The following is a 21,449-nucleotide window of genomic DNA, read 5'->3' as shown; positions in this document are numbered from 1 at the left end:
AATTTTTCATGTCATTGTTTCAGGCAAAATGAAAGCCCTCCTGTCTGATGGCTGCGAGGCCCCGATGGTGACCCAGATGGTGACTAAAATAAGAGAGCCAGGTAATCAAGCTCTATAGATCCAAATAACCCAGATAATTGTCACAGTTTATGAGGTGGTATGAATCAAATGAATCATTACTTTCTGCTAGTGTAGTTGACAGCGTTGGACTTGCTACTGTAATATCCACAGTATGAGGACACAAGTATTTCACTATTTGTAAAAAATAAATACGGTAAACACATATGGTTCTAGATGTGTAAGTGGTCTTCAGCATTTAGTTCACAATACTTAATACAGTGCCTTGCGAAAGTATTCGGCCCCCTTGAACTTTGCGACCTTTTGCCACATTTCATGATTCAAACATAAAGATATAAAACTGTATTTTTTTGTGAAGAATCAACAATAAGTGGGACACAATCATGAAGTGGAACGACATTTATTGGATATTTCAAACTTTTTTAACAAATCAAAAACTGAAAAATTGGGCGTGCAAAATTATTCAGCCCCCTTAAGTTAATACTTTGTAGCGCCACCTTTTGCTGCGATTACAGCTGTAAGTCGCTTGGGGTATGTCTCTATCAGTTTTGCACATCGAGAGACTGACATTTTTTCCCATTCCTCCTTGCAAAACAGCTCGAGCTCAGTGAGGTTGGATGGAGAGCATTTGTGAACAGCAGTTTTTAGTTCTTTCCACAGATTCTCGATTGGATTCAGGTCTGGACTTTGACTTGGCCATTCTAACACCTGGATATGTATATTTTTGAACCATTCCATTGTAGATTTTGCTTTATGTTTTGGATCACTGTCTTGTTGGAAGACAAATCTCCGTCCCAGTCTCAGGTCTTTTGCAGACTCCATCAGGTTCTTCCAGAATGGTCCTGTATTTGGCTCCATCCATCTTCCCATCAATTTTAACCATCTTCCCTGTCCCTGCTGAAGAAAAGCAGGCCCAAACCATGATGCTGCCACCACCATGTTTGACAGTGGGGATGGTGTGTTCAGCTGTGTTGCTTTTACGCCAAATATAACGTTTTTCATTGTTGCCAAAAAGTTCAATTTTGGTTTCATCTGACCAGAGCACCTTCTTCCACATGTTTGGTGTGTCTCCCAGGTGGCTTGTGGCAAACTTTAAACAACACTTTTTATGGATATCTTTAAGAAATGGCTTTCTTCTTACCACTCTTCCATAAAGGCCAGATTTGTGGAATATACGACTGATTGTTGTCCTATGGACAGAGTCTCCCACCTCAGCTGTAGATCTCTGCAGTTCATCCAGAGTGATCATGGGCCTCTTGGCTGCATCTCTGATCAGTCTTCTCCTTGTATGAGCTGAAAGTTTAGAGGGACGGCCAGGTCTTGGTAGATTTGCAGTGGTCTGATACTCCTTCCATTTCAATATTATCGCTTGCACAGTGCTCCTTGGGATGTTTAAAGCTTGGGAAATCTTTTTGTATCCAAATCCGGCTTTAAACTTCTTCACAACAGTATCTCGGACCTGCCTGGTGTGTTCCTTGTTCTTCATGATGCTCTCTGCGCTTTTAACGGACCTCTGAGACTATCACAGTGCAGGTGCATTTATACGGAGACTTGATTACACACTGGTGGATTGTATTTATCATCATTAGTCATTTAGGTCAACATTGGATCATTCAGAGATCCTCACTGATCTTCTGGAGAGAGTTTGCTGCACTGAAAGTAAAGGGGCTGAATAATTTTGCACGCCCAATTTTTCAGTTTTTGATTTGTTAAAAAAGTTTGAAATATCCAATAAATGTCGTTCCACTTCATGATTGTGTCCCACTTGTTGTTGATTCTTCACAAAAAATACAGTTTTATATATTTATGTTTGAAGCCTAAAATGTGGCAAAAGGTCGCAAAGTTCAAGGGGGCCGAATACTTTCGCAAGGCACTGTATACTTCATGTTTAGTGTACTCAATGTCCTCGTGAGCTAAGTTGCTGCTAGTTTTTCAGTCATTGTCTAATGTTGTTGAAATGTTTAAACTTCCCTTTAGCCAATCAGAAGACATACACCCAGGATGGGGTGTGTCTGACAGAGTTGGGCATGTGCCAGCTGCAGAGCCTGGTGGTGCCCTCTTCGTCGACCCGCCGAGGTCAGAACAGGCGACCCAAGCCCAAGCTCAAGCTGAAGATCATAAATCAGAACAGTGTAGCTGTGCTCCAGACTCCACTGGACTCCCACTACTTAGAGCTGTCCCGGGACGGGTACATGGACAACAACCGAGGTAAAGACTTTTAGGGTTTCACAAATGGTTGGCTGCATGTGCCCCACCTTGAGGGGGCTCCAATCCGGCAAAAAATGTACGAGAAGAAAGAAAGAGGATGTCTTGCTCAAATAACCCCCGCCCTTTTTGAGAAGTCTAATAATCAATTTGGTTTTCATTGAAAATGTTATGTCGACTAATATTGATGATATGGGATGATGAGCTGGGATGAGAAGATGCAGACATTGGAGTTTAATGGCCATTCACATTGGCCAGCACTGGAATGTCTGGGCTATTTTCTGAGGATAGAGTTTTCAGTTACATTTTGTTGGTTTGACGGGGGGGGTGGCATAAATCCTTTCCTCGTTGCTTTTTAATCAGAACGGTCAAATGAAAGAGAGTATGTTTGCCAGGAAGCAACGTTTCAATCATCTCAAAATGTAGAGGCACAGGAAAAAACAGAAGCTTTCCTACCTCACTGGAACCTATTTGGGAAAAGCGAAGCAGGGAAAGGAGAGCAGGCTTGTAATGAATCTGACAGAGAGAAGTCTTTGAAAACAGCCGTCAGCAAATTATACCTGAATTGGCATTTTGGTGATGAGGAGGCTGGCCAGGGATAACTGAATTAATCCACAACCCATCTGTCAGAACTCTGCTCTGAGTGCAAGCAAGGGCTAATGATGAGCAATTAACCCTTTCCTGGTCCTCTATATTTAGCCCATGCAGCGGGTGAATTTTCAAGCCCTGTTGAGAGGGAGCTTTTGAATGGCTGCTGTACACATCACGTAACGTTATGTTATAATGTAGCTACCGTACATGAAATTATTACAACGCACACACAGATAATTAGATTCGATTCATCTTGGCTTGAAGTCTATTTGACCCTTTACAGCAGTGAACTAGGGTTGTGATCAGGTACTAGGACTATGTTAGGGTGTCTGTAGGTGTTATAGCCACTATAAGTGCAGTACATGAACCTCACGGCATGAAGAAAGATGAGAGAAATAACACCTAAAAAAGTCAACCTTGGACTGATCATGCATAAATCTGATATGCACAGTACATTTGTGCAAGACCAATATGTAAAGGATATATACATCAATCATTGAACAAATCCTGGAGATGCCACTCATTTGCATTTATAATCGGAGAAATAGTCCAGCGTTATCGCTAAGGGGTTAAGGCTAAAATGCTCTGTGGCTCAATTCCACCACTTAATGTACTGCTGTGGCGCCTCTTCCAGAGGTCTTACTCGGACACCAGGCCCACCAAGATGGCAGACCTTCCATGGAAGATACATTCAGCTTTTTGTGGGTCACATGAAGTATGTGCAGGGTCGGGTCATGTTCATTAAACACCAAATGCATACAAAAGAGAGGGATTACCTAGAAAAAAAAGTATTTTATTTTTCCATTGCAAAAACTGTTTTCGATTGCGTGTCCTAATAAAAAATACCTTGATCTGTAGTCCTGGGTTTGGTGACATGGTTCTGGTTTGGTCCTGGGTTTGATGACATGGTTGTGTTTTGTTCCGGAAGGGGACCTCATGATGTACTGTGACGTTAAGTCTGAGTCCAGCCCGGAACGGGAGCCCGTAGACGACGCCAAGGGTGCCGAAGACACCGACAGCAACAAGAAGAGGAAGAGGAAACCGTACCGGCCCGGTAGGTTCAAAGTTCAAAGCATTTTTACATTTGGGGAGTTAAAAACATACATGCATTTTGGCTCAAAGATGGCAGAGCAAAAACTGCCTGGAAAAACAAATCCGTTCATATGAGGCATCACTAAGGAAGGGTGTCCTTCCTTAGGTCAGCACTGACCTTGGGTCAGTTTTGTCTCAACTGGGTTGTGGTTCAAATCAAAGTTTATTTGTCATGTGCGCCAAATAGAACAGGTGTAGTAGACCTTACAGTGAAATGCTTACTTACAGGCCCTAACCAACAGTGCAATTTTTAAGTAAAAAAAAAAGGTATTAGGTGAACAATCGATAAGTAAGGAAATAAAAAACAACAGTTGAAAGACAGTGAATAATAACAGTAGCGAGGCTATAAAAAGTAGCGAGGCTATAAACAGGTTAGTCGGGCTGATTGAGGTAGTATGTACATGTAGATGTGGTTAAAGTGACTATGCATGTATGATAAACAGAGTAGCAGTAAAAGAGGGGGTGGCGGGACACAATGCGGGTAGCCAATGTGCGGGGGCACCGGTTAGTCGGGTTAATTGAGGTAGTATGTACAGTTAGTGACTCTATAGTGCCTTGCGGTCGGAGGCTGAGCATTTGCCATATCGGGCAGTGATGCAACCATGCTCTCGATGGTGCAGCCGTCAAAACTTTTGAGGATCTGAGGACCCATGCCAAATCTTTTTAGTTTCCTGAGGCGGAATAGGCATTGTCGTGCCCTCTTTACGACTGTCTTGGTGTGTTTGGACCATTCTAGTTTGTTGGTGATGTGGACATCAAGGAACTTGAAGCTCTCAACCTGCTCCACTACAGCCCCGTCGTTGAGACTGGGGGCGTGCTCGGTCCTCCTTTTCCTGTTTCCTGTAGTCCACAATCATATCCTTAGTCTTGGTTACGTTGAGGGATAGGTTGTTATTCTGGCACCACCTAGCCAGATCTCTGACCACCTCCCTTCCATAGGTCAGCACAGACCTTGGGTCAGTTTAGTCTCAAGTGGGTTAAGGCTCAGATTAAGCTGATTTTATAGCAGCTCTTAGGAACATCTTATGTGTAGCATCATAGGAGAAGAGGGGAGAGTGGATGTTGATAGGGATTAATGGACAGGGAAAGAGTGGTGGATGATGGTGGTAGGTAGAGGGATGGAGAGAGAGAGGGGGGTTGGAGGGATGGAGAGAGAGGGGGGGGTGGAGGGATGGAGAGAGAGAGGGGGGGTGGAGGGATGGAGAGAGAGAGGGGGGGTGGAGGGATGGAGAGAGAGAGGGGGGGTGGAGGGATGGAGAGAGAGAGGGGGGTGGAGGGATGGAGAAAAAGGATGTGGAGCAGATTTACGGGAGATGGAAAGAGGATTGTGATAGGGATGAATGAAGCAGGGGAGAGAGCGGGAAGGAGAGTGGTGGATGATTGTGGTAGGAAGGGGGGGTAAATGGATGGATGGATGGAGAGAGAGTTGGAGGTATGAAGGGAGAGAGAAGGAATGGGGGAGCTGACTTATGAGAGATGGAAAGAGGATGTTGATAGGGATGAATGGACAGGTCGAGCGGGAAGGAGAGTGGTGGATGGCGGCTGGAGAAGGAGAGAGAGAGGGATGCAGGATTGTGGTAGAGCGAGGGAGAAGACTTATCTGAGAGGACAGCTCCGCTGGACAGTGCACTGTTTTCTAAAGGCTCACTGTGTGATATTTACAGCCGTCCTTCAGCTTTTTTTATTGTTCTGTTTTTATTACGGAGTGGGCCTTTAAAGCTCTGGAAAGAGGGCTCCGGGAAAATAACATTGACTCATATACTCAAAGGAATAATCTCCTTTTTAAAAAAAACACCCGGAAATTGTATTTTTATATAGGACTTTTTAATTTGCCTATCTTTAAAAAAAGAAACTAGTTCCTCTGAAGTGTTTCATAGCAGTAGGCCACATCCCTGGCTAGTGGATTTTCTTCCCGCTAGACATTGCTTCCTTATCTTTTAGTGAACTGCACGCTATGCTTCTTATCTTGTGTGGACTTAAAGAATTTGTCGCAGTAATAAAGTACACCGGACCCAATTCTGCTCGCTTGGCGGAACACTGTTCTTGTCCATTTCCAGCCACGGCTACTGTGATATTGTTCTCTCTGGTTGAAGTTGTCACAATGTGTTGGGCATTGCATGCACATACACACCACAGTACACAGGCACACAGTACAAATCACATTTTATTCCTCACATGCTTGTTTAACAACAGGTGTAGACTAACAGTGAAATGACTACTGATGGTCCAACAGAGTTCAAGATAAGATAAACTAAAATGCAAATAGAAATATTGACATGAGGAATAAATACACAGTGAATAACAAGAATGAGTAAAAGTAACATGGCTATATAGCGGGAGTACCAGGCAGTAACATGGCTATATACTGGGAGTACCAGGCAGTAACATGGCTATATAGCGGGAGTACCAGGCAGTAACATGGCTATATACCGGGAGTACCAGGCAGTAACATGGCTATATACCGGGAGTACCAGGCAGTGACATGGCTATATACCGGGAGTACCAGGCAGTAACATGGCTATATAGCGGGAGTACCAGGCAGTAACATGGCTATATACCGGGAGTACCAGGCAGTAACATGGCTATATACCGGGAGTACCAGGCAGTAACATGGCTATATACCGGGAGTACCAGGCAGTAACATGGCTATATAGCGGGAGTACCAGGCAGTAACATGGCCATATACTGTAGATAGGGGTAAAGTGATTGTGCGTGCTGGGATGTCAGTGTAAGTACAGTGCCTTCAGAAAGTTCACACACACCCCTTGACTTTTTCCACATTTTGTTACAGCCTGAATTTAAAATGGATTATTGAGATATTTTGTCACAGTACCCCGCAATGTGATTAGTGGAATTATGTTTTACTTTTTTTTTTATTCTTTTTTTTTACAAATTAATACAAAATGATAAGCCTTAGTAAGTTTAGGAGTAAAATGTTGCGTAACAAGACTCTGTGTGCAATAGTAGTGTTTAACATGATTTTTGAATGACTACCTCATCTCTGTACCACACACATACAAATCTCTGTAAGGTCCCTGATTCGGGCAGTGAATTTCTAACACAGATTCAACCACAAGGACACCTATTGGTAGAAGGGTAAAAAAAAAAAAAGCAGACATTGAATATCCCTTTGAGCATACTTTGGATGGTGTATCAATACATCCAGTCACTACATAGATACAGGCATCTTTCTGAAATTAGTTGCCGGAGAGGAAGGAAACTGCTCAGGGATTTCACCATGAGCTCAATGGTGACAGTTAGAGTTTAATTGGTGTGATCAGAGAAAACTGTGGATGGATCAACAACATTGTAGTTACTCCACAATACTAACCGAATTGACAAGTGAAAAGAAGGAAACCTGTACAGAATAAAAATATTCCAAAACATGCATCCTGTTTGCAACAAGGTACTAAAGCAATAATTTCACGCAAAAAAAGGTGTTGAAGCAATTAACTTTTTATCCTGAATACCAAGTGTTATGTTTGGGGTAAATCTAATAGATAACATTACTGAGTAACACTCCATATTTTCAAGCATAGTGGTGACTGCATCATGTTATGGGTAGGTTTGTAATCGTTAAGGACTAGGGAGTTTTTCAGGATAAAAAAGAAACAGAAGCACAGTCAAAATTCTAGAGGAAAATCTGTCTGCTTTCCACCAGACACTGGAAGAAGAATTCAGCAGGACAAAAAACTAAATCACAAGGTCAAATCTACGCTGGAGTTGCTTGCCTAGAAGACTGTGACTGTTCATGAATGGCTGAGTTAGTTTAGTCTTAAATCTGCTTAAATCTATGGCAAGACTTGAAAATGGTTGTCTAGCAATGATCAACAACCAATTTGACCTTGAATAATTTAAAAAAATAATAATTATAACCTCTTAGAGACTTACCCAGAAAGACTCACATCTGTAATCGCTGCCAAAGTTGATTCTAACATGTGGGGTGTGGATATTTCTGTATTTCATTTTCACTGAAGTTGCGAAGAGTTCTAAAAATACGTTTTCACTTTGTCGTTATGGGCTATTGTGTGTATCAATTTTGAATTCAGGCTGTAACACAACAACATGTGGAGTGGGTCAAGGGGTATGAAGACTTTCTTAAGGCACTATGTTTGAGTGTGTGGGTACATTCCAGCTAGAGTTGGTGCAAAAAATGGTCAATGCAGGTAGTCCAAGTAGCCATTTGATTAGCTATTTAGCATTACACCACAGGAGGTTTGTGGCAACTTAATAGGGAAGGACGGGCTCGTGGTAATGACTGGAGCAGAATTAGTGGAATGATATCAAAGACATGGTTTGATGCCATTCCATTTGCTCCGTTCCAGCCATTATTATTAGCCATCCTCCCCTCAGCAGCCTCCACTACAGTACACAGGCAAACACAATATCCAAGAATAAAACGCCCCTAGAAGGAAGTGCCTTCAAAATCTCCTGCGCTTGAGCGTTTGATTAGCCAAACATTAAAGACTTGTGTGTCTGCACATTTCCCTTAGATGTGAATGCCGGTATAAGTGTTTGTCTGTGCATGTGTGGTATATGTGTTTGCCTGTGCATGTGTTCATTCCTAAGTGTGTAAGATGTGTGCATGTCTATGGCAGAGAGAGCCACACACACTCGCCCATGTCAAGTAGCTGGGTCTGACAGGGAGGCAGGGCGGAGGGGGCGGGAGGAGAGATGGATGGGGTAGAGAGAGGTGGAGACGACGGCGTGTCTCCTGTATGCCAGGTCACTTGTTATGAACCGTCACTTTATTCTACCCTGCTCTGGTGAACAGAGAGAAAGTGGCTGCAGACATTCTCACAAATAACATACCAGTAGAGCTGTGTGATATGGACAAAAATCCATATCGCAATACATTTCCTCAATTGTCCCATTTACAATCACCCATATGTGACCGACCGGCTCAAATCGGTCTTATGTAGCAAAATGTAATGTTTTTTTATTTTTTTTACACTGGATAAAAGTAGAGACCCAGAGCTAGAAAATGATACATCATACACTACAGTTGAGGAACAATGGGAAAGTAATTCTGCTTTGAAAGTGGATAAACTTGTCAACTCACTTTTGAGTTGGCCTTTGAATGTTTTGGTACCTACTGGAGAGCTCTCCTTTGTCTACACCCATTCAGCATTGTTCACACCCTCTTTAGCCAGCCCCACCCATCTCTTTTTTAGAGTCACATGTGAGGTCATGTGCTAAACAGTGAGTAGTGTAGTAAAGATGAAGACTAAAAGTGGTAAAAGTAGTAGCCTACAAAAACAACAAAATTCCAGGTGAACAGAAAGTGTCCGGATAAAAAACATTTAATGAATATTAGATGTCGCTTAACAAGGTAAACTTGTCTAAAATGATGATGTAAAAGAAATGCAATAACTCCCAGCCACATCTTGCCAAGTGGATGGGTCTTTACGTGACAGTATGATTGTTCCAAGACCTCATTGCAAAATTATTCATGGTTATAATGATCTTAAAATGCCACCTTGCGGTGGTCTGGAGCAGTGAAGCCGTGGCGCTGTGGGTACCTCTAAGTCCCACGGTGTAAGCTCGCAACTTTTAAAGGGGGAACGACTATGTTTTGTAATTTGGCTATTTTTAACTAGTGGTAATAGAATCCCATATCTTTGTGTTCCTTAATTTAGGTACAGTTGTTTCTCCATTCAGGGTTTTTTCCTGGATCAAAAGGGGCTTAGGTGGTGGGCGTGGTAATGGGTGCAGTCAGCCTGTCGACACGGCTTATTTTGAGAACATTTTAGAGGCCCCCATCTTCACGGTTTAGAGACATAAACTAGTGAAGACATAAACTATGAAATAACACATACGCAGCACTCCATCACTCGCCTTCTTGGTCAAATAGCCCTTACACAGCCTGGAGGTGTTTTGGGTCATTGTCCTGTTGAAAAACAAATGCTAGTCCCACTAAGTGCAAACCAGATGGATGGCTTATCGCTGCAGAATGCTGTGGTAGCCATGCTGTTTTGATGTCTTCACTATTATTCTACAATGCATAAAATAGTTAAAATATAAACCCTTGAATGAGTAGGTGTGTCCAAACTGTTGACTGGTACTCCATATATAAATAACATTTTTTTTATTTTTTTTAGGCGGGCAGTAAAAACGATAACGCCCAACGTTTTCAATGGCAGAAAAAGCCCCGCCATGGAATGCTCTCAGAGTAGGATCTCTTTTAGAGGGTTGGTACCCTGGGTACTCTGATCTCAAACGGCTGTTTCCTCTCATGTCCAAACACATAAATCATCTGAAGTCTCCCCCTCTTGCTCTGAGGCAGCTTAAGGAAGGCTGGAAAGCTCTGTCTGTCTGCTTTCAGACCAAAGGGGCTTTTCTCTCAATACCCAAGCTATCCAGAAATAGGCTCACCTGAAATTCTCCCTTTTTCTACCTCTCCAGTATTGGGTGGGCCACCTAAGTGTGTTTTTCGAGCTGCCTATGTCCAAACAGTCAAATAAAAAAACATTAATGACTTAAACCAGATATAATGTACCTAGAAAAGACAATGGACCTATATATTTAAATAACAGATTCTAAAATTACAAAAATTATGCATTCAGGAGTATTTTTATGGCATGGGGCCCCCAATGATTTTACGAGTCAATCAGATAGCATAAGCAATGGCAAAAGAGGCCCCAATTTTATCCAGAAAAAACCTCTTGTTCTCTCTCTCTTGTTCTCTCCCTCTCGTTCCCTCTCTCTCATATAGTGGCTAGGAGATGAGTTCCCCAAACACTCTCACACACACTCACTCTTTCATTTGTTCTCTCTGTCACACACTCACTCATGCTCTTTCCCTCTGTTCAACACACAATGATAGTTTCTCTCTGCCCCAAACAACCCCCTCCCCCCCACAACCCTCAGGCTCTGTGTGCATAGGTCACTGAGTAATGAAGATTAATGTCAAGGATTGGACTGTCAGACCCTCCTCTCATGTTTGACAAAATTAGAGCCCCGGCAACATTAATCAAGTATTTTATTCTACTTCTGAACACTGTCTCATCTCTCCTCCCCTGTGTCTCCCGGCCAGGTATTGGAGGGTTTATGGTCCGCCAGAGAAGCAGGACGGGACAAGGCATAGCCAAACGATCCCTATCCAGGAAAGACTCGACGTGGTCGTTACCTGAGAACCCAATGTGCAAAGAGGAGGGTAAGGACAATGGAATCATCCCAAAAGTGCAAATCCCACCCATCTGGCACTCCACGCAGAATCAATCACTTAACCCAGTAAAAAGTGGGTTCCCAGAATGTTACTTTGAGGTTGTGACCTCCTGTCGGTGTGTTGCAGGGTGGAACGAGACAGAAAGTACTCCAGTGGAGGAGACCCCACCGGTGCCTGAATGTCAGGAGAAAGTCAAGAAAAGATACCGCAAAAAGAAAACCAAACTGGAGGAGGAGTTTCCTTCATACCTGCAGGTGACTTTCAGTCTCATGTACACTAATGATATCAGTTTTGATCTACAAAGTTCACTTTAATTATGTTATCATGCATACACTGTCTTATAAAGCTATTTATAGGAAAAGGTCACCGGTGAAGTATGCATTAAGTCATCTAATCAGCACAAAGGTGCTAGTGTGGCTACATGATGTCGGTCCAATGCAGCCGTTTTTATCTCAATATCAAATCATTTCTGGATAACAATTAAGGTACCTCACTGTTATTGTTTTCAATTAAAATGATAAAGAAACAACTTCTCAAGCTTGCTAGGACTGTCTGGGAGTGGTCTGAGTGGGGAGGGGAAACTGAAAACTAGCTGTTATTGGCAGAGAGGTCTTTCTTTTTGGTCTATTAACTCATTTACCACCTGGTGATGTCACCAGGCAGGCCAAAACTCCATCCCACTAAAACAGGCTGACATTTCATGCAGCCTTTTCAAATAGCTCTTACACTAAAAGGGCATTAGCATAATTTTCACAAATGGACAGTTTTATTCCAACCTCATACTGTGTACAAAACATTAGGAACACCTGCTCTTTCCATGACATAGACCAGGTGAAAGCTATGATCCCTTATTGATGTCAGCTGTTAAATCCACTTCAATCAGTATAGATGAAGGGGAGGAGACAGGTTAAAAGTATTTTTAAGCTTTGACACAAGGATTGTGTATGTGTGCCATTCAGATGGTGAATAGGCAAGACGAAAGTACCTTTGCACGGGGTATGGTAGTAGGTGCCAAGTACACTAGTTTGAGTGTCAAGAACTGCAACACTGCTGGATATGTCATGCTCAACAGTTGCCCGAGTGTATCAAGAATGGTTCACCATCCAAAGGACATCCAGCCATCCGACAAAACTGTGGGACGCATTGGAGTCAACATGGGCCAGCATCCCTGTGGAACGCTTTAGGCTGTTCTGAGGACAAAAGGGGGTGCAGCTCAATATTAGGAAGGTGTTCAGTGTATATTAAACACAGGAAAATCATGTTTTTGACTGCACTGGACCTTTAATCGTGTTCTGTACCACATTAGAATTGTTAATATTCTATAGGACACCTGCCAAGCACTTAGTAGTAGCAACTATTTCCCCACCATACAAGTGGTATGCTGCCCCCTTCTAAGATGTAGTACCATCATGATTTACCAACAAATCCTCTGCATTTAAATGGCGTCTCGGAGAGATATTGCCCTCTCTGTGCCACGCCTTTAAATGACCCAGTATGTTCAGCATTCGTGGGGGCAACCATGTGTTAAGAGCACCAGCTGTCACTATAGGCTTTCTTGTATGCTGCGCTTCAAAAATGAAACCTAAAGGTCCTCACCAGAGAAATGACTTTAATCAATTATTTAAATACCCGGCGCATTAGGCTTTTAATGTTTTACCACAGCGGGGAGCATTCACATCGATAGTTTTTGAGCAGTTAAATGTATGCGAAGTGCAGTTGACTTACTTAAACACATAGCAACCCAAGCAGCCTTGCAGGTGATGATGTGTCGCTGTGTTCAGGCTCTCGGTGTGGTTGTATGTACCCTTGTCTCTTGGTGAGTGTGGGTTTATTAGGGCATTTGATTTCTATTGGTTTATAGTGAGTGCAGGATCACATCCTATCCAAGACACATGGATTCCTACGGCTGATAGATTTGACAAAACACAAAACACTAACACTACCTCACAAACCAGACCCACTACGTCTCCCTCAATGGCCACAGCTCAGACTCCGCTGCAGTTATACAGGGTGTACAAAGCCCTTCACCACCTTGGCCCCCCTTAACTCTCAGACCTTCTCCCCTACCACCCCGCACGCACACTCCGTTCCAACACAGTAGGCCACCTTGTCATCCCCAGGTCCAAGCTTCAGAGCTTCTGTGACAGGGCCTTCTCCAGGGTTGCTCATCGGCTCTGGGACTCCCTCTCTCCGGCCATCCGTAACGGAGTCATCACAATCTTTTAGTCCCTCCTAAAGCCCCAACCCTTTGACAAGAAAATAAATACACTCTAAGACACTCCTCTTTCAATCTGAGCTCCACCCAATCCCACCCCTTACCCTAAACCGGGTTCATATCCAAATCCCTCCCCGTCCCCTGATACATCAGTCTTTCCCTTCTTTGAGCCCACCCCTCTCTTTATTCATGTTTTTGTTTACTCTGATGTTTTGTTTTTCTTTTCGTTTCTACAATTTTAAAGTGACTTCGGGTCCCTGAAAGTCCCTTGCTGTAGGTCTCCCATGTATTATTATTATTATTATTATTAGTGATGCACCCATATGACATTTTTGGCCGATGCCGATATCTGATATTTTACTTGACAAAAATACAGATACTGATAACCGATATTTTGAATTTTAGCTGCATTTTAAGTATTCTAGTACAGTTGAATAGTTAACACACACACATGGACGCAGCGGTCTAAGGCACTGCATCTCAGTGCAAGAAGCGTTACTACAGTCCCTGGTTCAAATCCAGGCTGTATTCCATCCGGCCGTGATTGGGAGTCCCATAGGGCGGCGCACAATTGGCTCAGCGTCATCTGGGCTGTCATTGTAAATAAATATTTGTTCTTAACTCACTAGCCTAGTTAAATAAAGGTTACACCACACTGACCAAAAAGTTAATTTGTTGCTGTTTACGTATGTCCCCATTACCAGTTAAACATAATCAAAAACCTATTTCTTTCACTTACTTGCTGTGTTGTTTCGTTGTTCAGTCGTTTCATTCTCAACCAGGATTTCTATGGAACGCTGTTTTGGGTCTTTGCAAAAAAGATACACGTCAAATAACACTATTTGACGTGTCAAATAACACAACATGATCTGTTTCAGTAGCTATATAGTTAGGTAGCTAACTACAGTGGGGCAAAAAAGTATTTAGTCAGCCACCAATTGTGCAAGTTCTCCCACTTAAAAAGATGAGAGAGGCCTGTAATTTTCATCATCGGTACACTTCAACTATGACAGACAAAATGAGAAAGAAAAAATCCAGAAAATCACATTGTAGGATTTTTAATGAATTTATTTGCAAATTATGGTGGAAAATAAGTATTTGGTCAATAACAAAAGTTTATCTCAATACTTTGTTATATACCCTTTGTTGGCAATGACAGAGGTCAAACATTTTCTGTAAGTCTTCACAAGGTTTTCACACACTGTTGCTGGTATTTTGGCCCATTCCTCCATGCAGATCTCCTCTAGAGAAGTGATGTTTTGGGGCTGTTGCTGGGCAACACAGACTTTCAACTCCCTCCAAAGATTTTCTATGGGGTTGAGATCTGGAGACTGGCTAGGCCACTCCGGGACCTTGAAATGCTTCTTACGAAGCCACTCCTTCGTTGCCCGGGCGGTGTGTTTGGGATCATTGTCATGCTGAAAGACCCAGCCACGTTTCATCTTCAATGCCCTTGCTGATGGAAGGAGGTTTTCACTCAAAATCTCACGATACATGGCCCCATTCGGATCAGTCGTCCTGGTCCCTTTGCAGAAAAACAGCCCCAAAGCATGATGTTTCCACCCCCATGCTCCACAGTAGGTATGGTGTTCTTTGGATGCAACTCAGCATTCTTTGTCCTCCAAACACGACGTTGAGTTTTTACCAAAAAGTTATATTTTGGTTTCATCTGACCATATGACATTCTCCCAATCTTCTTCTGGATCATCCAAATGCTCTCTAGCAAACTTCAGACGGGCCTGGACATGTACTGGCTTAAGCAGGGGGACACGTCTGGCACTGCAGGATTTGAGTCCCTGGCGGCGTAGTGTGTCTTCTCCATGGTAGGCTTTGTTACTTTGGTCCCAGCTCTCTGCAGGTCATTCACTAGGTCCCCCCATGTGGTTCTGGGATTTTTGCTCACCGTTCTTGTGATCCTTTTGACCCCACGGGGTGAGATCTTGCGTGGAGCCCCAGATCGAGGGAGATTATCAGTGGTCTTGTATGTCTTCCATTTCCTAATAATTGCTCCCACAGTTGATTTCTTCAAACCAAGCTGCTTACCTATTGCAGATTCAGTCTTCCCAGCCTAGTGCAGGTCTACAATTTTGTTTCTGATGTCCTTTGACAGCTCTTTGGTCTTGGCCATAGTGGAGTTTGGAGTGTGACTGTTTGAGGTTGTGGACAGGTGTCTTTTATACTGATAACAAGTTCAAACAGATGCCATTAATTAATGATTAATACAGGAAACAAGTGGAGGACAGAGGAGCCTCTTAAAGAAGTTGTTACAGGTCTGTGAGAGCCAGAAATCTTGCTTGTTTGTAGGTGACCAAATACTTATTTTCCACCATAATTTGAAAATAAATTCATAAAAAATCCTACAATGTGATTTTCTGGAATTTTTTTCCCATTTTGTCTGTCATAGTTGAAGTGTATCTATGATGAAAATTACAGGCCTCTCATCTTTTTAAGTGGGAGAACTTGCACAATTGCTGGCTGACTAAATAATTTTTGGCCCCACTGTATATAGCTAGGTGTCATCTAAAATAACCCTAATTTTTAAGACAGTTCTTATTTGATTAATGGTGGTCGGACCCATCTATGTGAAGCTAGCCACAATAAGGATTAGGGACAATAGTGGACTTTGCGGTTAGCCTTCAAAATAATATATGGTATAATTCCACTATTTGTATTAATTTGCATCACTGTCAATGACATACTTTTATTTTGAAGGCAAACCTCAAATTCCACTATTGTGCCTAATCCTTATTGTGGATAGCTTCACAACACATAACCCGTTCCCTAATTATTATTGTCAACAAGATGCAGGCGTGGAGGTATGGTGTTTTCTTTAGAAGAAGCCATGCTGTCGAGATTTTCTCTCCTCTCGCTTGCTTCTCAAATGTGGCTTGCGCTGTGTCAGATGCATGCACAAGTAGCCTGGCTAGCTTACTTCTTACTGCCCCCTTGAGAAGACAAGTAGCCTGGCTAGCTAACTACTCCCCCCTTGAAGACAAGTAGCCTGGCTAGCTTACTACTGCCCCCTTGAAGACAAGTAGCCTGGCTAGCTTACTACTGCCCCCTAGAGAAGACAAGTTGCCTGGCTATTTAACTACTGCCCCTTGGAGAAGACAAGTAGCCTGGCTAGCTTACTACTGCCCGCTTGAGAAAACAAGTAGCCTGGCTAGCTTACTACTGCCCCCTAGAGAAGACAAGTAGCCTGGCTTGCTGACAACTAGCCCTTAGAGAAGACAAGTAGCCTGGCTAGCTTACTACTGCCCCCTAGAGAAGATTCAGACAAATTGCTCCACAGACACAATCATCTCAATCCAAAAATGACGTGAGACACATTTGAAAGAAGAACTGAAAGTAACAAAAATTCTAGTATCGAAATGTTTTTCATGTTCTAGTATCGAAAAAAGTTTCTGTATACTGTGCAAAACACTAGTATATGCAGGTGATTGTTATCAGTGATTCTTGTGTTTCGAGTCAACTTTCTCTTTTTGTGGACCTATGAGTTGACTTGGTGCATCTTGATATGGCTGTGTTTCTCAGTTCCTATGTAACTGGGCCCCTCTCTTTAGAGAGAGTATATGCATGCAGCTCTGTAGCCATGTCGCTGTCGCATTAGACCCCTGGTGAATGCTTCCACTGTACACTCCTCACTCTTTCTGTATGCGTCTGGGTAATCCTGGAGTCTGGATAACCCTGGGGCCGATAGAGCAGCGCTGCCATACTGGAGTCTGGGCCGTTCCTCCTCTGGGGAACTATGTAACAGCAGCTTAGATCTCCAGGGAACCACTATAGGTTTTAGTCCCCACCACCTAGTGTCTGACTTCAGTCTGCTATTCCCACTCCAACTCAGAAAATTAGCGGGGAGTCCTGAGTTTAATGGAAACCAGTGGGTTAGCAGTAGCATAGCCCAATAAGACTTTGGTTCATTAGTGTTCAGCACGCATTTTAATTTCAAATACTGTGTTTGAATTGAGTAATAATTCAATAAATCCTTATTCATTTTCAATTCAAATCTAGAATTCATAACTGGATCCCACCTTCTGACACGGAGACAATTGTTTCTTGTTTTTGTTCTTGAAAGATAATTATGTTGTGTTTCTGTATGTGTTCTCTCTGTTTTCTGTATTTCATTGACCGTGTGTTTGTGTGGTATGTTACCAGGAGGCCTTCTTCGGGAAGGGGCTGCTGGACAAGAGCAAGCAGAGCAGGCAGGCAGGCCTGCTGACCACGGGGCTCTGTGAGGAGCTGCTGGACAAGTGCAAGCAGAGCAGTCAGGCAGGCCTGGTGACCACGGGGCTCTGTGAGGAGAGCCCAGGGGCCCATGCAGAGACCAAACCCCCCAGCGCCAGCTTCCTGGACCCCTTGTCGGACCCGCTGCTCAGTGCTACCTCCACCACCACACCCATCTCCAGCAAAGCAGGACTGCGTATGTTCACATCTCTCTTGCTCCTTATTAAAGATTAAAACGTTCTCTTTATCTCTCATACCCCCCATCATTCTCCACCCTGTCTGTTTGTTTTTGGTTCTCTTCTCCACGTCCACAATCATTTAAACTCTACTCCAACACGCTATGAACAGCGCTGCAAGTTACCTACTAGGAACACACATAGCGACAAGAACACACTGGATACTAGCAAAACAGAAGCTCTAGATTAACGTTTTTTCAGATTGCCTTCTGCAATATTAACAGCAGAGTTTGGTTTTCTATGTTGTTTTCAACAGACACGTTCACTTTCATAACAGCCTGTTTGTCTCTAGTGTCATGGAGGACACACTCGTCCACTCTGCTAAATTCCCCCTCTTGTCATTTGTGGCAGAGGGAAGCACAGTAATAACTTGAAAGGTTTGCTTGTTTTGAGACATTCACCAGCTTCTAGTTTGACTACGGTCCTTGGAAAGTGTTAGTTCTCTTAGATGTTACGGAAAACCATATACGCATATATATATATATATATATATATACAGTTGAAGTCGGAAGTTTACATACACCTTAGCCAAATACATTTAAACTCAGTTTTTCACAATTCCTGACATTTAGTAAAAATTCCCTGTTTTAGGTCAGTTAGGATCACCAGTTTATTTTAAGAATGTGAAATGTCAGAATAATAGTAGAGAGAATGATTTATTTCAGCTTTTGTTTTTCCCAGTGGGTCAGAAGTTTACTGTCATACCGCTCAGGAAAGAGACGCGTTCTGTCTCCTAGAGATGAATGTACTTTGGTGCGAAAGTGCAAATCAATCCCAGAACAACAGCAAAGGTCCTTGTGAAGATGATGGAAGAAACTAGTACAAAAGTATCTATTTCCATAGTAAAAACGAGTCCTATATCGATATAACATGAAAGGCCACTCAGCAAGGAAGAAGCCACTGCTCCAAAATCAACAAAAAAGCCAGACTACGGTTTGCAACTGCACATGGGGACAAAGATCCTTCTTTTTGGAGAAATGTCCTCTGGTCTGATGAAACAAAAATAGAACTGTTTGGCCATAATGACCATTGTTATGTTTTGAAGAAAAAACACCATCCCAACCGTGACGCACGGGGGTGGCAGCATCATGTTGTGGGGGTGCTTTGCTGCAGGAGGGACTGGTGCACTTCACAAAATAGATGGCATCATGAGGGAGGAAACTTATGTGGATATATTGAAGCAACATCTCAAGACATCAGTCAGGAAGTTAAGCTTGGTCGCAAATGGGTCTTCCAAATGGACCATGACCACAAGCATACTTCCAAAGTTGTGGCAAAATGGCTTAAGGACAACAGGGTCAAGGTATTGGAGTGGCCATCACAAAGCCCTGACCTCAATCCTATAGAACATTTGTGGGCAGAACTGAAAAAGCATGTGCGAGCAAGGAGGCCTACAAACCTGACTCAGTTACACCAGCTTTGTCAGGAGGAATGGGCCAAAATTCACCAAACTTATTGTGGGAAGCTTGTGGAAGGCTATCTGAAACATTTGACCCAAGTTAAACTATTTAAAGGCATTGCTACCAAATACTAATTGAGTGTATGTAAACTTCTGACCCACTGGGAATGTGATGAAAGAAATAAAAGCTGACATAAATAATTCTCTCTACTATTATTCTGACATTTCACATTCTTAAAATAAAGTGTGATCCTAACTGACCTAAGACAGGGATTTTTTACTAGGATTAAATGTCAGGAATTGTGAAAAACTAAGTTTAAATGTATTTGTCTAAGGTGTATGTAAACTTCCGACCTCAACTGTATATCGTCTATATCTCCAGCCGATACCGAGGATCCCTTAGTGGACCTTTCGGAAGTCCTGAGCACGGATGCAGATCTCCTGGGAATGCTGTCGGATGATCTGGTGAAGTCGGGGCACAACTCAGGTAGACCCCTCCCCTGCCCTCCTCCAAAATGTCTGCCTCCACTTCCTTTCTTCTCTGCCCACTCACACACACTATCCTTGTCGCTAGCAAGGTCAACTCCATAAACAAGCACCTGTGACATTTCTCTGTTGCATCTTTACTCATCATTTTGCATTTTCCTTCACTTGTATAGTTTTGTACTTTGAGTAATACTCTTGGTTTGCAGTACCTCCTGTCTGTGTCCATTGATTTTGGTTTGCTTTTGAACAGTTTTCTTGAAATGCCCATCTTGATGCCTGCATAATGGAGTGACATAACACTCCTCATAGACGAGGGTTAATAACAACCAGAACTGGGTTCAAATTGTATTTGTTTTCTTTCAAATGTGTTGAGTGTTTGTTTAAAAAAAATTAGCGTTGGTTACATTGTACCAGACAAGCTCATTCAAGCTCAGTTTAAGTATTTTTATGGGTTCCGATTACTATTTGAACCCTGGCCTGTGTTAGGACTCGTCGTGATGGTTGGTTTTATGTCACTACTATTGCCAAAGTGGTGTAGCATCACAGTGGGCTGCTTCAAGTAAAGTGTTAGCATAGCATTTTATCACACCTGCTTTTCTCCCCCTCGGTTTATAATCCTCTGGTTTTGGGTTCCTGTAGGTCTTGATTTATGCCCTTTCCAAGTCGACTGCTCTTCCTCTCCGTTTGGTAAGAGACGTCCTCGGGCCCGTCTGGCCTCTTAGGAGCAGACCTGCCACCCCTCCCCTTCTCCCACTTTTGGGATGCTTTGGGACCCCATCCCCTCTAACACTTTCTACGCTCTCTGCATTTTTTTCATGTCCTTCCTTCTCTGCGCTCCCTATTTTCTCATGCTGTAGCACTGTACAGTCTTTTTGACTAACTACTGTGATTTTACAACCACTCACCAATCTGCATGTCTATTGACCAATCTATGGACTGTTGAGTGATATTCTGTGGGAAAAAAAGGGCTGGAGGTGAAAGTGATGAGTTGCTCTTTTAAATAATGTTGTTTAATACAAAGGTCATAACTTTAATGTACTTCAGTTGGTTTCTTCATGAAAAACCTGGGTTATATACCTGAGATTTATCAAAAAGCTGACCACACACACTGCTATAAACTTTTGTTTACATTTGATGTGTTTTAGTGCTTTCTATCTCCTCACCCCAGCTGAGTTTGTTGAGTATGGGTTTCAAAGTCTGAACTTCCTCTAGTCATAGAATGTAACAAAGCTTGAACTGTAAATGACTCCACGTTTCACACAGTTCAGTCATTCCATGGAACACTTACCTGAGTAGCAAAGAAAACCTTGCCAGCTTGGGAAATTAGATTTTATTTTTTCTATGTGGTCTCGAGTCGGCATTGTTTCACAATGTATTTAATCTATCCTGTTTTTCAGTGTTGTATAGTGATTTCTTCTTTGTTTTTCACCCTTGTAATACTCAGACCGATTATTTGAGAATGCCTGAAGGCCCCAAAACAGATAAAACAATGTTTTACCTTTAGCCTTTATTCCTTACCTTCAGCACCATATGCAGTAGCTGCAGTCTCCATGTACTTTGTCTCTTCCCATATATCAAGTTAATTCAAGGTCACAAGCGAAGTAGCTTTTCCCAACAAAAATAAATAAAAAAGAAGCAAACTATTCGAGAGTGCACCACAGTAAAATGTGCGTTGACCTCGGACCCCCCTCTGATGTTGACGACTGAGGTTATGATGATTAATCATTGCAGTCTCCCAGAACTCTTTTCATTGAT

The 21,449-nt window shown here is 42.7% G+C and overlaps 1 protein-coding gene across 9 annotated transcripts in view; it reads left to right on the top strand.

Moving 5' to 3' along the window:
* LOC110535292 (histone-lysine N-methyltransferase 2C) overlaps nucleotides 1–21,449 on the top strand; it is a 224,712-nt gene that overhangs the window by 171,927 nt on the left and 31,336 nt on the right. For 7 of the 9 annotated variants that reach the window (XM_036934913.1, XM_036934915.1, XM_036934912.1 and 4 more), the window contains 8 exons: nucleotides 24–101; nucleotides 2,056–2,286; nucleotides 3,803–3,928; nucleotides 11,003–11,122; nucleotides 11,261–11,388; nucleotides 17,505–17,769; nucleotides 19,591–19,695; nucleotides 20,334–20,381. In XM_036934913.1, coding sequence (XP_036790808.1) covers nucleotides 24–101; nucleotides 2,056–2,286; nucleotides 3,803–3,928; nucleotides 11,003–11,122; nucleotides 11,261–11,388; nucleotides 17,505–17,769; nucleotides 19,591–19,695; nucleotides 20,334–20,381 — 1,101 coding nt within the window. The remainder of the gene's footprint in view (nucleotides 1–23; nucleotides 102–2,055; nucleotides 2,287–3,802; nucleotides 3,929–11,002; nucleotides 11,123–11,260; nucleotides 11,389–17,504; nucleotides 17,770–19,590; nucleotides 19,696–20,333; nucleotides 20,382–21,449) is intronic. The other 2 variants (XM_036934917.1, XM_036934920.1) reach the window with 2 other exon arrangements.

Source organism: Oncorhynchus mykiss, chromosome 11, assembly GCF_013265735.2.
Source record: "Oncorhynchus mykiss isolate Arlee chromosome 11, USDA_OmykA_1.1, whole genome shotgun sequence".
NCBI lineage: Eukaryota > Metazoa > Chordata > Actinopteri > Salmoniformes > Salmonidae > Oncorhynchus > Oncorhynchus mykiss.
The sequence above is the reverse complement of the archived record's forward strand: the minus strand, read 5'-3'. Positions and strand labels throughout refer to the sequence as shown.